The sequence below is a fragment of the Apteryx mantelli genome, chromosome 10, assembly GCF_036417845.1.
Source record: "Apteryx mantelli isolate bAptMan1 chromosome 10, bAptMan1.hap1, whole genome shotgun sequence".
Classification (NCBI taxonomy): Eukaryota; Metazoa; Chordata; class Aves; order Apterygiformes; family Apterygidae; genus Apteryx; species Apteryx mantelli.
The window spans coordinates 20,454,105-20,470,444 of record NC_089987.1 but is presented as its reverse complement, the minus strand read 5'-3'; the positions used below and the strand labels follow the sequence as shown (position 1 = coordinate 20,470,444).

The 16,340-nt window shown below is 40.1% G+C and overlaps 1 protein-coding gene across 2 annotated transcripts in view; it reads right to left on the bottom strand.

Moving 5' to 3' along the window:
* SLC6A2 (solute carrier family 6 member 2) overlaps positions 1-16,340 on the bottom strand; it is a 74,636-nt gene that overhangs the window by 34,477 nt on the left and 23,819 nt on the right. For both annotated transcript variants that reach the window (XM_067302912.1, XM_067302911.1), the window contains 2 exons: positions 15,564-15,695; positions 11,504-11,741 (listed from right to left, as the gene is read on the bottom strand). In XM_067302912.1, the coding sequence (XP_067159013.1) occupies positions 11,504-11,741; positions 15,564-15,695 (370 nt within the window). The remainder of the gene's footprint in view (positions 1-11,503; positions 11,742-15,563; positions 15,696-16,340) is intronic.

Here is a 16,340-nt window from a genome sequence, read left to right as displayed (position 1 = left end):
CATTAAAAGGGTAATGATTGTGTCTGTGGCATATATTCAAGAACCTTCCTGCTTAGAAATAATAAGGGGAGCTCAGTTCTCAACTATAAGCTGTAGAAACAATAAAGCATAGAGAGAGGCAGACTTCTTGGTATCTCATCTAAAAAAACCTATATCTGTAATTAAATGTAAGTTAATAAATAGGTGGGTCTCATTCAATATTTGCTTAAAGTGTAAATGGAATGAACATTTCTGCTGGTAGAGTATATTTGCGTTGGGATCCCAAGATGTAAAAGGATCTCGGGCACAAGGTATCTGATTCCACTCTAAACTAACCCGTTCAGGCAGTGATAACGGTGTAGCTGCAAAAGGTTTCCCAAACGTCAGAGCATTTCTCCAGGATCTTGGGAGGGATTTTACAGTCTGTGCTATTACAGTTACACTGCTATCACTCTCAGAGCTGGACATCGTAAAGAAGGTCCTTTGGATTACAAGGTATAGATGCACCCTCAGAAAAATTAAATTTGAACTTGCATTCTTTATGCCCATTTAAGTTTTTATTCTTCTTTGCCAAATATTCTTCTGGATTTGTAAGGAAGCCTGCTCCCTTGTGTGTTGGCTTTCCAAGAAGCAGCTGGCGATGGGTCTCACTGTTCCACTTGCCAGAACTGCCATTTCAGATGTGGGATTTCAGGGATTTTCAGGAGAATCTCCTGTCCAAGAGTTCTGTTAATCAGGGCAAGGGTTCATAAAATAGGAAGAGAAAAATACTTTTGTAACCAGTCAAAACAGCTGTACAGCTGAGCAGCTAAGCAAGGAAAACTTTAGAGACAGCTGCTGTTCATGAGCTCTCTAATCCCAAGGTGACTTTTGCTCCCCCCCCCTTTTTTTTTTTAACCTTTTTTTTGCCCTTTTTTTTTTGGTGATGTCTGAAGATAAGTCATAGGAGCTTTCTGAAACTTGTCTTTTTTGTGGGTTGCAGGGAAGTAGCTCATAAATGTCTATTAGAGACTATATTAGTGTTCCTGCTGCACAACAAAGTGAAAGATCCAGTGCTAAGACTGGCATTTGGCCTAAGATGCACTGACATCTGAAGAGGTGGAGGGAAGCAGCTGGTAAAGTATTAGGTAGATTAAACCTTCTTGGCTTGAAGGATATAGGTCTGTTCTTTGAAAAATGGTCATTTTTTAGGGAAGAGGCAAATTTGAAAACCTAACGTTCATCATGTTCATCAAAGGTAGTCATTGTACATCAGTGATGCTGTTGCAGCATCAGTTAGCAGCTCCAGTTAACCCAGTTAGCAGCTTAATTACTTAGTTTCAGGAGCACCTGAGGGTGCTTTTACTCTATCTCTGTTAAGTGATAAGGGGCAGTGATAAATCCCTGAGTGGACCCTTTAGATTATAGATAGTCACTTCCCTTGTACTGGCTACAAAGAGAAGAAATGTGAAGTAAGAGATACTGCAGGATTCCCCATTCAAGAAGCTCGGAGGTCAAAGCACCTGAGTTCTCAGCCCTCTGATCTTACAGCAGTATAATGCAAACTGGCCAGCAACCATTCCTGGACTGAGGTTGCCCTTACTAACTGAAGAATTATCCCATTTCCCAAAATTGTACAGATGTGTACAAGTCATAGTCAAAATGGCATAAGCTTTACAGGTCAGTTGACTAGATATAACCTGGAACATTTATTTCAAAGTAGACCTGCTAATTTTTCTCAAACACGTAAGTCAGGGAACCAGATGACATACAGCACCAACTTGTATCACAGTCTCTGTCTGTCAACTTCTTTTAAAGTGTGTCTAAACCTACTGAGAATGTCTAAGTAAAAGCTTCTGAAAGTCACTCTTATTTCAGAAATAGAGGTATTTGTCCAGTTCTACTAACAAAATAAACTGACATAATTGACAACTCTGAGTCATGGAGAAAGCCTGAAAGCAAAAATCAAAGGTTGTAAGACAACTGGAATTAGTATTTTGCCTGCAGACTATCATTATTGAAGAAAGAATGAAAGTAAATGAAAAATACATGCAAAAGGAAGAAGAAAATGTTACCCGAGGAGGGGGAAAAAAGGATTGAGAACAGACACTATTAGATAGAGCTGATAAAGTAGAACAGGGACCTATTACATTATGCTGAGCAAAATACAAGAAGAGCTAATAAATCACTTCAGCTTTCTGATATTTTAGTCCGAGTTCTAGCAATATTTAGTTAGTAGAGCGCAAGCATCAAAGAACATGCATATGACTGTGTTTGTTCTTTTTTTTTCCCCCCCACTATCCCACACTAGAGATAAGAAATTCACTTTTATCATGGATGTGTGCGAAGGAGCCTGATTTATGCAAGGACCACTTTCTGTGTAGGGGAGTGTGAATTACATCTGCAATGACTCTGTGACCCTTTTACACACCCAAGACTGTACATCACTATAAATATAGGTCCCAGGATTTTTTCTATCTATCTGCAGAAGGAGCAGGAATGAGAAGGGATTTCAGCTTGAGGTTGCGTTAAGAGATTCTGCTTTTTCTCTTTGGGAGACTTTATTCTAGTCCTCTTCTTTACTTTGCTCTCTGCTGCGAAGATTTCCCTAGTCACCCAATAGCCTTGGCACCAGTTTTTGCCTCCCTTCCACGCCACATTCAGCCAAAGGAAGGTAGTTCACCTCTCTTGAAACCAGCGGGCTGTTTGCTGTACCCCTGTCTCCTGTTTTGTCTTGGTGCAGCACTTGGGTCCTCTTCAATTTGATGTCAGTTCCCAAAGAGCCAACAGGAAGCCCAGCTGTTGGGCATTCCCAGATAACCCTGACTAAAGACACATTATTGAAGAGGCAATGCATGGCTGCTCGTGGGAATCAGGAGCTGAAGGGTCTAGTTGTAGCTCTTACAACGGGTAATGTGGAACAAATCACTGCTTCTTTCCTCAGCACACCCATCTACATAAAATGAGGATTATTATAATTCTTTGCTCTGTCTCCACTCTGAGCAATTGAGAATACATTCTTTATGGAAATGGTGAATATTTGAGTCTAAACAGGGAACCAAACCTAATGGAGGAAAAAAATGCTGAGGGTCTTGGTCTGAAAATTACTCCATATGTTCCATCCATAGGCAGAAAAGAGGAGATAAGAGTTTTGGGTGTAGAATTCTCTTGGATTTATTTCTCAGGCTGGTTCTTTCTAAGAAGCCTCTCATGTAATTCATGTCTAGCGAGATACGCAAGTCTGTATTTTGGAAATTTAGTAGGTTTTTGTACAAACAGGTCAAGTTAAATGTCTTAGAGTAGGCCTTGTTTTTTCCAATCCAAAGTCAATTATAATTTTAGGTTAAAATCCAAGTATTATTACATATCTGTGTAGCCTCATTATTATTATTATTATTTTTTTAAAGGTAAAAGCTATTGGTCTAAATTTGTGGTGGTGAATAGAAGGGGGTGATCCATTAAAACAAGTTTTATGTGTTGGATCAGAATTGTTTAGATGGCAAAAATGTCATCAACTTACCAGCAAATTAAGATGTTAACAAATATATCTTATAGTCTGACAGACTGAGATCCTCATGACAGAAAGATTTTTATTAGAAACAAAATTATGTTTTTTAGTGTTTGAGAACATAATTTCTGAGTTCAGGGGTGTCTTCAAGAAATGACTGCTAGTACTCAATTTTTGAGGATAAAATTTCGACATTAAAATCTGCTCATGACAAGCAAATGCATGGAATATGGATTGTGACTTTGAAAAATAAGGTCTAAGGAGTTGGCCAAGTGCTTCTAAAAGTTAGTAGATGCTTCTGAGTGATCAAACCCAAATGCCTTTCATAGAATGAGTATCAGCAAAATTGGTAAGATATAAATAGATATAGTCCATGTCTGAGTCGTATTCCCTGTTCTGGTAGTTTTTTATGACTTAAAGCTTAATGCAAATTGTAGATGGAAGATGCTGAAAGGACTGACACTATATACAGTGTGCAATCTATAGAAATTAAATTACATACTCGATTTAGAAGGCAATTTGAAACATGCTAATTGTGCTCGATTAGAAGGCTCTCCTACATGTATCTGTTGTTATATATTTGAGCAAGCGAGGTTCAGTCATTGCTGCCAGTTTTCTTCAGAGTATAAAATACAGTTGATTCTCATTTTGTCTATGGAAGATTATCTGGATTAAGCACCTGTGGATGGAGTTTGCCAAGCTCCAGGGATTATTAGTTCATATACAGTACTACTTAAATTCAGCCGTACTGTTTCCAGGGTAGTTTGGGTCCACAAGCTGCATAGCTGCATCTGAGCTGGGCAGAGCCTGTGTTACATACAAACTCTGTGGACCTGAGCTGACTCCGTACAGACCTAACATCAGTGTCTCAGCACTATACTTCTGGAGCTAAATACCTCTAAAATATGCACTAAATATCTCTCCCACAACCCGGAGCACTGAGCAGCATGCTTCAGAAATAGCCCAGGGACTCTGCAGGAGCCAGCTTGTGTTCAGCTGGACCTATTCACTCCAGCTCTGTGCTGGACATGTCGCTGCATTGTGTTTCACCAACACCTTTGGGTTTTTTAGTTTCTCAAGAATTTCAGCTCCCTCTTGTGTTGGATAATGGAGCTATATAATGGACTTCAAGCTATATTTTGGGAATCACCTAACAAAAGATAATTTACAAGTGGCACTCTGGTTGACATATAATAGATCATTATTTAACCTGAATGAAACTATTTCTTTTTGAAGCAGGATAATCCAGAAATGATTCTCACTGAAGTCTTTACTCTGCTTAATTCTCTTATTTAATAGTGCTGATGTCCCTTCTTGTTTGTGCCTCCCTTCAGCACATTAATGTCTGCACAGCACTCTGAAAAAGAGGTTTTCAAAATCTGCCTTTACAGCCACTATCTTGAGATTTGCAGATAGAAAGGAAACAATTTGACCCTTCAGTTGCTCTAACCAATACTGAACTCACGAAAGACAAATTTGCTAGGAGAAAGTCAACTATAGGAATAGGCCCTTGCACCCCAAACTGAGGACTGCTGAAACACTAGCTCTGACATGACATCAGTACTCTCTCATAGAGAGCATTTGATGAAGGACAGGTGAGTCCAAATAGTGAGTCCAAATAGATGGTTGCTTGTTGTTTAATTATGCATGATACGTCTGCTGGCTTTGCCTTTAGCCGCATGTACAGGTGGAGATGTTCCACAGAGAAAGGCTCTGCCTCTGATTGCCAAGATTTCAATCTAAGGTAACCTAGGGTAGATGCTGCAGCACTGACCTCAGCTGCTGTAATTGTTGCTCAGAGCCTCAGACCACTACCAAACTACACAGGACTCTATGTAAAGTTCAACAGTTTGAACTCTTCCTACAGGTTAATACAAAGCATGCCTATTGCGTGCAGTAAACATGTAACGTGCCTCTCCTGATATTTGCAATATCTCATAAAAACCCTCTGGAAATTTAAGTTGGCAAAGTGGTTGTTCTTCTGCTCTTTTGGATTTGCTGCACAAAGGCTTGTTATGGTTTAGGAATCATTTCCATAAAGTTGTCCAAAATCTGAGAACATTTGTAGACACTTGTATGGATTCACTTCCACGGTACTCACATTTAATTTCTTTTCTCTTTGTGTAAGTAAATGGTCAACAAATGTGAAGATGTGAACATACATGGAAAACAAATTTCGAAGCTGCCTATGTAAATATATGTGGAATAGCTGTTTTTATTTTGTGCACATGAATACTTGCACCAGAGATTTTTGTGCACTCAGTCAAAAAAGAGAAAGATTACTGTGGTATTAGGCCAATTCCAAAGAAGTCAGCACAGTCAAAAAGTAAACATACAATGCCCAGGGATGCGCATGTATAAGTCTCAGACCACAGCGTCATAAATGATGCACCCAAACATTTGCTAAATATGCCAGTGCAATTAATATATTTTTCATATCTGAAGCCATCTGCTCATGGCTATTCCAGTGGGATAATGTGACTGTAGATTGCCCAAATAAAGTATTTATTAATGTACCTGATTCTAAGCCCACTGAACTCAGTGCAGTTCTTCAGTTACTTTAGTAGATTTTCCAGTTTGAAGGTACAGAGCCTGGCTACAATTATGGTTAGTCTTTGCATGATCCCTAGGAGGCTAAACAGATGACTGCTACCTAACCTTAAACCTGGCAGAAACATCTGGCAACTCTTTCATTGCAATTAAGATTCAAAAGATGAGTAAGTCTAGAGGTTATTACTTTCTCATTGCTTACCAGAACTCTGATATTTGCATACAGGGTGAGGATGTTGCATGAAGAAATCTCTTTAAGAAGCTTACAGATAAGAGATCTATTCAATGGAAGCTTTTTGTCCAGGAAAGTGGAGAACTGCTGGTCATTTTTAACATGAGCTTAGTGTCTTGTCTTACCACATGTCATCAGTAGAATATAGGACTATCCATTCTCATGAGTCCTTGTTGTCTGATTTAGTTTTTACTTATAAGCAGAATTGTTTATGCTTACTTTTGAAAGTGCTCTGTCTTTTTGGAGAGGTTGCTTCACAGTCGTTTATATGAGGAAGAGTTGCTGCGTCGTCCTTTGGAGCACACAGTGTAGATTGCTGCATTTGACATGATACTGAACAACGTGGACCCTTTGTCTGGTCTGTGATGGTATTTTCTATGAAGACTTGTATGCCAAACCGGAAACTTGTTGGTTCATAAAAGTAACTTTTGCTTTATAGGACAAGGATTTTTGCAGAATATTGTTGCTTCACGCTCTTCTCAAATTCATGCTTATAAATACGGTAGATGTAGACTGCTGTGACTCAACATTGTCTTTATTCCATGGGCTTAGGCAGCTTTTTTACAATTACTTGTATCTGGGCAGTCTTGCCTTCACTGAATTGTGAATTCTGTGAATTTCCTTTACTGAATCTGGCATGAAAATTTCACTGTATTTCTTAGGCAGAAAGAACAGATTACAGCCCTGAGGGCTATGAGAAGAAAATAGCTGTAGCTATAGCTCAGTGCATTGTTGACAGTTTCACTAACTATTTTGTTTAAAAAGTTGCCAGAATTTGTTCATAGAGCAGATCATGCTTTTTACAGGAACAGTGCGTTATGAGAAGAATAGTGCTTTTGTTCCTCCAAATTGGTATTTTTGATTGTCAGCCTAAATGAAAGCAAGATGGTAACAAACTCTTCCCAGGCACAAGACCTGAGAGAGCAAATATAAATTATGTCCATATTCAGATGAAATATTTAAATAGGAATGATAGAATAGGTATGGGAACTTTTCTTCCAGTGATGCATTTCTGTTCTTCTCAAAAATGTGTTTTTTGGTGAATCATTTTAACATATATTGAATGACTAGGAGGTCATTTGCATTCTGTGTGGTTAATTCCAACCCCCTAGGAAGTAATTGAAGTACTGCGTGTCTCCAGAGCAATGTGGAATTCACATTTGATTCCTAACTGGATTTCTCTTATGACTTACTATTTCTAGAAGAAGAGCACCAGTTGCTATCAGCTTTTGGAGTTCTTTCTTTGCTAACTTTTCAGTGTATAAATATTTTATAACTGATTTCAACCCTCCCTAATGAAGTATTGTAGAGGGCCCACTCTCCTGTATTCCTGTTGCGAGCAACTCTCCCGTTGACGTCAATGGGATCTTGGCCTGAATTGAGCCTGAAGGACGGCAACCAGACTTATTAAAATGAAGAATTCTAGAATAGTGTAGAAACACTTCAACTCAAATTATTGCCCAACTCTTCAGGCTTTAAACCAACAGCCAAATATGTTTCTGAGTCCCTCTGTCGGTGTCTTGGCATGGGAATTACAGTCTGAAGTGATTTCTTCCAAGTCTGAGAGGCTTAGAGATTTCTTTGCTGCTGCCACTCCCCCGCTTCCCCCCCCGGACAGCTGGAAGATTTGGCCTACATTCTCAGTAAGGTTTCCCATCTCTTTCTTTCTCTCTCTCTCTCTCTCTCTCTCTCTCTCTCTAAGTGGTGAAAATCATTATGCTTCTGTTGAACTTAGTGGTACCTTTCCTTGAAGTACTAGGTAAAATAAAGGTCAGAGTACTCTCACCTATTCCTACAGTTTATCCCTGTGCTGGCGGAGGTCGAGTTGGAGAGTCAGCCCTGGCAGCTGCATCGATGAAGGAAAACACCTACTCTAAATCAGTGTCCAGAGCAGCTTTGTGTGAAGGAGACTTGTCCCAAAGAGGAAAGGACTGATAGCTGTTTCTTTTTTTTTCTTCAGTGTAACCACAGCAGCAGTCAGCCTCTGGCCTGTTTTGGAGGTATCTCTTTTCACTTATTTTCCCAAAACAAAATAGATATTTAGTGTTTCTGTTCTCCCTCCTTAGAGTTCAGCCTGCCCACCAGAAGGCAAAAGTTCTCATGTGTTCTTGATGTCAATACCCAGCCTAGAGAACCATGTTCAAGCTATACCACTTCCCGTGAAGTTGTGATGCTGCAGACCTATAAATCTTTGCTTGGGCTTTTGGCATCCTTAACACATTCCGTGCAGTTTTCCATAAGCTGCAGTGCATCCCATCAACACAGAGCAGCACAGTCCTGTTATGCTGGTCACTATGGCTGAAAACATAGCCGTAAATACTCCAGACTGGATGGTCTTCTGTATACCTTTTTAGTACTGAGGAGAATAATGGAACTTATTTTCACCTCCACTGACAAAATTACTGCTTTGCTGAAATAATAAAGCCTACTCCCTTTCCGTGGTATTTTTGCAATATGCACCAATGCTACTGCTGTTTTTTGATCCCTGTTTTAATAACCTTGATCATCATACATCATTGCCTAAGTGCAGAGGCAAGGCTTCTACTGAAGTTTTACAGTGCCATCGTTTGTCATGATTTCTTTATGGTGTAAAAGTAGTTGCTCTATTTGCCTTTCTCTATATAACTAATCAAAACTCAAAATCTGAAATTTGTCATATTAAATCTGTTGCCTGAAAAGTAATTTTCTTTTACTGCTTGTATAACACAACACTGGGTAGCAGGACAAATCTTGAGAAAGTAAACATGATCAAATAACTTGGAAACAAGCATCTTCATGATGATGTTATTTCAGCAGTCTGACTCTTGTATCTCGTCTTACTGAGGGAAGGACCAGTTATTCAGTCTAAAGCTTAGGATTGCTGGCTGTAAGCAGTAGACTGACCTGCTGCACGCTATTATCAGTTTTCCTCTGGTAAAGATTTGTTTTAAAAAATGACTAATGGCTCTCTACCAGGAAGACTTAGGTGTAATTTCTCCATGATCACTCGGGTGAAGTTCAGCAGTAGTTCAAGTGGTAGCACAAGATGGTGTAAGGACACCCAACAGTCATAAAGGAATCCCAAGAAAGACTAATGTAACTGAACTGTCAGTGTTCAAAGTTTCCTTGAAGAGGTTTTCAGAGGGATGGTAACCAGTAACAATGTACTGCATCCAAAAATGATGCATTGTTTTGCAAACCCACTATACTGATGCAAATTTAACATTACGTCGTCAGTCCTGTTCCCTGACCCTGTTGCACACAATACGAAACGTCACAATTGGAAGATTCAGCTCTCCCTGTTATAAAAAGATCGTGGGAGTGAGTTAGGTTATTTGTTATAAGCAAGAGAAGAAATACTATTTTCTGAATTGGGTTCTGTTTATTAGGTTGGGTCTGAAAACATGTAAACTTTGCATAAGTTTGGGTCCACACCTGAGCTTTGCAGCTGGACTTGGTGAGCTAATCCAAATACTGGATAGTGAACAGACTGCCCCTTGAGATACCCTATTTTTGCAGCTGGGGAAGCAGATCTCATGAACTGCACTGGGTGGTTATTCTTTCCCTTTTTGCAATATAATCTAGTTGCTAATAACTACAGGGCCTAGGAATTTCAGTACTGCTCCAAAATTCAGGGACCAAATCATAACAAAAATCAAAGTCCCTTTTTTTTTTTCCTTGGCTGACTAAGGTACCTTTTAAAAACTGCGCCTTGAATACCTTTTGTGGTAAGGAAAGACCTGAGTATTTGAAGTTTCAGTGTACAAGCAGAGTTGAGCTCTGCCCTGCAGATCAGTGGAACTTAACTCAGATTAAAATGTGTTGAATAGATTGATGAATATTTACTTCACCCACTACAAATGCAAAATAGTACCCCAAGCATGAAGTAATGGGCAAATGGATAGAATGACTTTAAATCATTAACGAGCAAAGCAAGAATATGGGGATTGCATTTTGTTTTAAAAAGGCTTAAACACAAGCAAATTATAAATAACTTTTTTCTTTTTTAAATGCTGTTCATATGGAAGCTGTGTAGCACTGCAGTTCCTCATCTGAGGATGCTGAATAATATTATTTCTCATAGTTCACTCTGAAGTCATGTTCTTTAGCTGACTATGTACAGTATCCTTCTGCTATAAATAATCTTCCATTCAAGTCATCACCACATCATATAGTTTCTTTGTAAGGGCAGTAGATTTCCTGCCTGTCATTCATTATCTGGCATGGCAGTGAGTTCCTCTGAACTCAAAAACCCCTTATTAATTGTTTTCAGAGCACTGTTTACCCACACCCCTACCAACAGGTTGTGGTATCACTGTTGATCTTTGTGTGCTGTCTTCAGGAAGAAAAAGCAGCCACAAATGTTTCCGAGTTCTGCATACGGACCCCTCAGACCTGAGCCAGGCGTGGTGTCACACACACCGGCTTCTTTGGGGTAGCAGCGGTCCCTTTGTTCCTGCGGGACAGGATTCGCAGCTCAGCTGGTATCCTTCCATTCCCAACACTAAAATATGAATCGATTATTCAGATGAATTTAACAGCTGATTCAATTAGCCTGATGCCCACCCTCCTTTCCCTATCCTAATCAAATCCCGTTTTCCCCTGAGGACCCAGGATGTGACTACATATACAGGTTTATATCCTTGTTTTGTACTTTAGTTGTTCATTTGTATACCTCTTTGCTTTTGATGTGAAGTGTTTAATTTGAGCATGCCTCTGCCTGTCTTGGCCTGTATTGCAGAATGCTCTTTCACTCAGGAATTAGAAAAAGCCCAGCTTTTTACAGCTGTGGCGCGCTCCTCCCTGCTCAGTGCTTCATCTCACTTCATTGAACTACTGAAGCAGCTGAGCAAACAGAAATCTGCTCTGAGATATTTTGCAGGCAGAGAAACAGGCTAAATCTGTTGAAGAAATGATTATTTTCAAACCTTAGTCAGCTCAGTTAGGCATGCAATGGTCTTTTTCATAATATTGCTGTGTATCCTTGTTCTGGCAAAACTGGCGCAAGCAAAAGTGGAATGTGAGGGAAGATTTGTCTTTTGTGTCCAATTCCATGTGGCTCAGTGGCAAATACTGCATTTTTACTGGAGAAACTGAAGCTTGCAGAGGCAAGAGTCTTAGTCACAAACAGGCACAGATCAACAGTACAGCTGCATTTTAATCTTAGTGTTCTGATGCTTGTTTTAGAAGCTGGATGCTAAGCAATTTTACCTTGCAGAGGAAACACTCTTAGACATAGAATTTTGAAGAAATAGCAAAGTCAAGTCAACACTTACTCATAAAATTCAGCAGCTGGAGTGAGCTTGTACTTAGAGTACTTGGTGCCATTGCCAAGCACTGATGCATTGAAGAGTTTGGGATCTGTACAGTTTGGGCTATTCCAACTGTTGCCGCAGTTCGTCCAGGGGAGCTCAAATGTGAATGATGAAAACAGATAATACAGAGACCAAGCTATGATAACGTTGTAGTAGAAACCCACGTAAAGAGCTATGAGTATCACTGCATAGCCTACACCTAGAGACAAAGGAAAACTAGATTATACATTGCATTTTTATGCAACAGTAGATGCAAACACTGTAATATAGAAAAATTAAGCCATGCATTAGTTGCAAATTCATTTTAGATCTTCAGACTAAAAAGAACTTGTGATGTATACATACACATATGCACACACAGTGTCTTTGACCTTAAAACAAATAATTGCATTAATGGTTTTGAGAGAAGACTGGCTTTTAGCAAATCCAGTTGTGTTTGCCAGCAAACAGAAATTAAGCAGTTCAATGACAAAATTCTGCTCTTGTCCAATTCTGTTGCCTTTTTTTTTTTTTCCCCCCCAATGCAGAGGATTGCAAGCCCATGTTAGGAGTGAAACTCATTTCATAATGCCAGAGTCCTTGGCAACTTTACTCGGAAAAGTAAAGCTCAACGCTCGGGGTGGTTTCCCTGTGCCTCATGCTCCCCCCAGAGCTGATCTGGAATAGACATCAATCTCGTGTTTCATTCTCGGTGTTACTCTCCACATTGGCCTCCGCCAGTTTGTAACTGCAAATATGCACGAGACGTGAAGTCTGTGCTGATCCACTGAGAGCCTCGGTGGTCCTTGGGCGTGCCAGTAAACCTTGGTGAATATCAGGCTTGAGGCCAAACTGTCCTGGGACCTCCAAACCATTTCATTATTCCCCCAGGATTACACAATAGAAATCATGGCAAACTTTTACTCTAAATCTTAAATGCTGGGCATGGTATTTGGTGAATCCCACTATAATGCTCACTCTGTTGGCCTTGAACGTGTGTTTGGCATTTTTGCCTGGTGAGGCGTGCTTGGAGTGTCTGTCTAGCGAGAGCCGCAGAAAGCGTTCCCGTGAAAATGGACGTTTCCACTAGTTGGGGAGGGAGATTTGGTGCTAATACCAGAGCACACCAAAGGCTTGTTGTCAGAATTGTTCGGGAAGCTTATTTTACCTTAGCTGGTATGATTCTCCCTTTAATCTGTGGGCAGCTTTGTTCTCTGAATCCCACCCCAAAGGCATCTGTATTATGTTTAACAGGTAGAGACTACAGAGCTCTTTCGTAACTGTCATCGGTGCAGTATCACAACACTTAGGTGTAGACCTTTATTCTAATTTTCTTCAGTTTAGGTGTAGATACTGCATCGGAGGCCTAACAATCGCTCAGCAAAGCAGGGAAGAGCACACACTTCGCGTGTTCATCCTTGCTTCAAGTGAACATAAGGAGCAGAAGCTGACTCGGAAGGAGTCGGTGGTTCAGGCTGCTGCATCTACCACAGTTACTCTTTGCTCTTCAGGAGGTTTTTAATACAGAAGCCAGTTTGCTCATCCCTAATGTGAAAAGGAAGATGAAACTGTATCTTCAAATCCTTGTTGCTTGAATGGGTCTGGTACGTTAACATTCAAACTCTAGCGATACATTACAATAAATAGAATAGGAAAAAAATCATCTAAGGGGATGAATGTTAAAATATTAAGTACAAATAATAAGCATTGCACTGAAACTGGATTTTTTTTGTTTGTTTAAAAGAAGTGTTTCTGAAGCTCCTCCAGTTCAGGAGGACAATGATATTTAATATCAAAGATGCAAAAATAGTAGACCAAATGCATCTTAAATGTCACTCCTCTGAGATCATAAGAATGCTCAGAAATGAATTTTCTCTCTCGTTTCTAGATCTAACATTTTTTTTAATGTAATGCTGTACCACCCACACTCTAAAATAAACCCTGGAAAATGCAGAGATGAAAACAGACTGTGTTGCAAAGGTTACAGGATATATTTTTAATCACATGCATTATGAGAGCATCTCATTAGAAGCAGAGTTCTTAGAGTTCATAGCAATAATACTCATAGCTAAAATTAGTACTATAGTGCTGTTCATTTAGAGAAGCTGTTATAAATTTGAGTGTAGACTGTGTACTTTTCATTTAAGTGAGAGATTTGAGTTAACCCAGAAACATGTCAAAAGCATTACTAGAGTTTAGCAGTAAAACATATTTAGGTTTTATCAGAAGATTTGATCAAAACCTTGTTAACAGTGTTGTTGAGTTTATACTACTGCTGAGATGCAAATAATACTCAATGTTTCATGCTTTGTTAGAATCAAATAACTTATGCTGCAGATATTATATATTCCAGAAAATAAGAACATTTAAAAATCAACATTAATGAATGTTTAGTCCACCCTGAAAATGTCAGTTTAAAACACAGCTGGAATGTCAACAAGACTATACATGAAATAAGCTCTGTTTTCCTTTCTCATCTTCCTTTCAATCCTGAAGTCAACAGATAGACTACTTCTGAGCTGAGTGGTATTTGGCTCAGACACTTTGTGAGATCCTTACAGTCTAATTTTGCAGTTAGGATTTCAAAATCCTCCTTGCCATCCAAAGGTATTAACTGATACCAGCAGGAAATTTGGTTGAAGCAAGGGTCTGCCGGTTCCTGGGCACTGAGATGGATTTGGGCTCCCATGAGGGGATTATAGCAGGGTTAGGTAAATCTGTGTGGATTCATTTTCAAATTTTTAGGCACTTTTTTTAAGCTTGCTTATTTATGTGTTAGTTTTTTTTTATATATGTCTAATTTTCCTGTGAGTTTCGGGTTTGACTGATAAGAAAAACCCTGCAGCTTTCCTATTCTGCAGTGTTAGGCTCCTTAAAGAAGAAAGCTGTACTTTGAGAAAGAAGTCTAACATTTACTCAGTGTAACCTATATCCAAGTACCGGATCTGCCAAGTTTGGATTGCTATTGTTAAGCTCTTCAGCTTTTGTCAGTCTTGGGATGAACGTGATCTGAATTTTAAGCTGCTGAGAAAATTAGTAAATCAGCTGAGCTCGGGTGTATTCATTTCAGTCACTTCAGATAGCTCTGGGTTGAAAAGGCTTTCACTTAAGGTTTTAGATATAATCTGTTATAAATGTAGAGCAGCTCATACTTTTTGCTGGTGAACAGTTCTTAAGAAAATTCTTGAGCTTCCTTAAGACGTATTTGTTTTGTGTTCAGAAAGAATGCAGTTTCTTTTCCCCGGGGGATCCCTTGAGCTCTGCTCAGTGCTCCCAAACACCTGACCCCAGCGATCTCTGGGTTGCAGAACGATTGCAGCTCAGCGCTCGGGACAACGCTGCTCAGCCTTTTAGTCAGTGACGCTGGAGAGTTAACCCTAGTGGGAAATACTCAATGGCGGTGGTAATATGCAGGTTTTAATAAACGCTTTTCATTGCTAGGTTTGAAAAGCACTTTGCAAAGTCTGTCAGAATTGTTACTCCCATTTCATAGGCAGGAAAACTGAGGTACCAAAGCACAGACAATTTATTTGATGTTACCAGTCATGGGGCCAAACTAAAGTCTTCCAAACTCCATTTTAGTGGTTTACCACCGTAGCGCATTGGCTTTTGCAACAAAAGCTCCCCAGAATGAGTTGAATGGAGTCAGCAGTTGTGTTAGTTGCTGGGGGGGAGAGGACTGGAACGAGCTGCATGGAATTTGGTCTTTTTGAATGTTCGCATTGCCAACGGCTCCTTCTGCCCAGAGAAAGCCAATTGCTCTCATTGCCCAGCATGGGGCGACAGGGAGGACGGGGCTGAACTGCTCCTTCTATTCATTGCTCTCCCTGCGCTCCTCGGGGATAACCCTGAAGATGATTTCTGTGCCTTTTCCCATTTTCTGCTCCACCTGTGATAACAAATAGGCTTCCAACTTTGAGTTGCGGAAAAGGTCAGCAAATATCATGCTGTGTGCGGAGAGACGTGGGAGACCTTTGCCGTGTTTGTGGTCCCGACGCGCGGCCCCCTCCCAGCTCTGCGCGGTGCGCGGATGGACGCTTACCTTTGAAAACCGGGCAGATTTTCCACACTGTGGCGGCCCCTTCGCGGTTATACTGCCCCAGCGCTAACTCCATATAGAACAGGGGCATTCCGGCAATGATGAGGAAGAGGATATAGGGAATAAGAAAAGCACCTGGAAGCAGAATAATTAGACACCGTATTCTACATTTTGGTTACATTTAGCTTTCCCTACCATTCCACTTTTAACTGACTAGAGACAAAGCCACTGCCTTTGGGAACTAGAAAGGAAATTTCCGTAAAGAACCACCCATGTTTTCTTGTCCCTTTCCCGTATTTTTTTAAGGTCTCAAAAACAGAATCCCCGAACAAAGGTGTAGAGCACGGTTGTTATTTCCCATTAATGTTCCCCCTCTGCTTTTTTGTTTCAAAGGGGAAAACTGTCCCTGGAAATTAATCCCTAACGGCAGAAAGCAATGCAGAACACACTTGCAGAGCTAAAAGGGAGCAGGATAATGCAAAATTCTGTTAAGCTTCTTTTGGCATGGTGTGTTGAGAAAGGAGTGGAATATGGGCCCTTTTTAATGAGGATTATTTAACCTCTTGAGGCCAGTAACAGAAAGAAAGTGGCTGTGTAAGCTCCTGTAAGTGCACTTTAAATCACACTGTAGGGTGCCTGCAGGAATCCTCTGGCTTGCAAACAACCGACTTCTGTTCAGTCATTTGGGAACTGGACTTCTATATTTTGGTTGTTGCTACAATAATTGCCCTTATTTTTATGAAGCACGTTAGACAAAACCCTCTTCTCTGATGCAGTGAT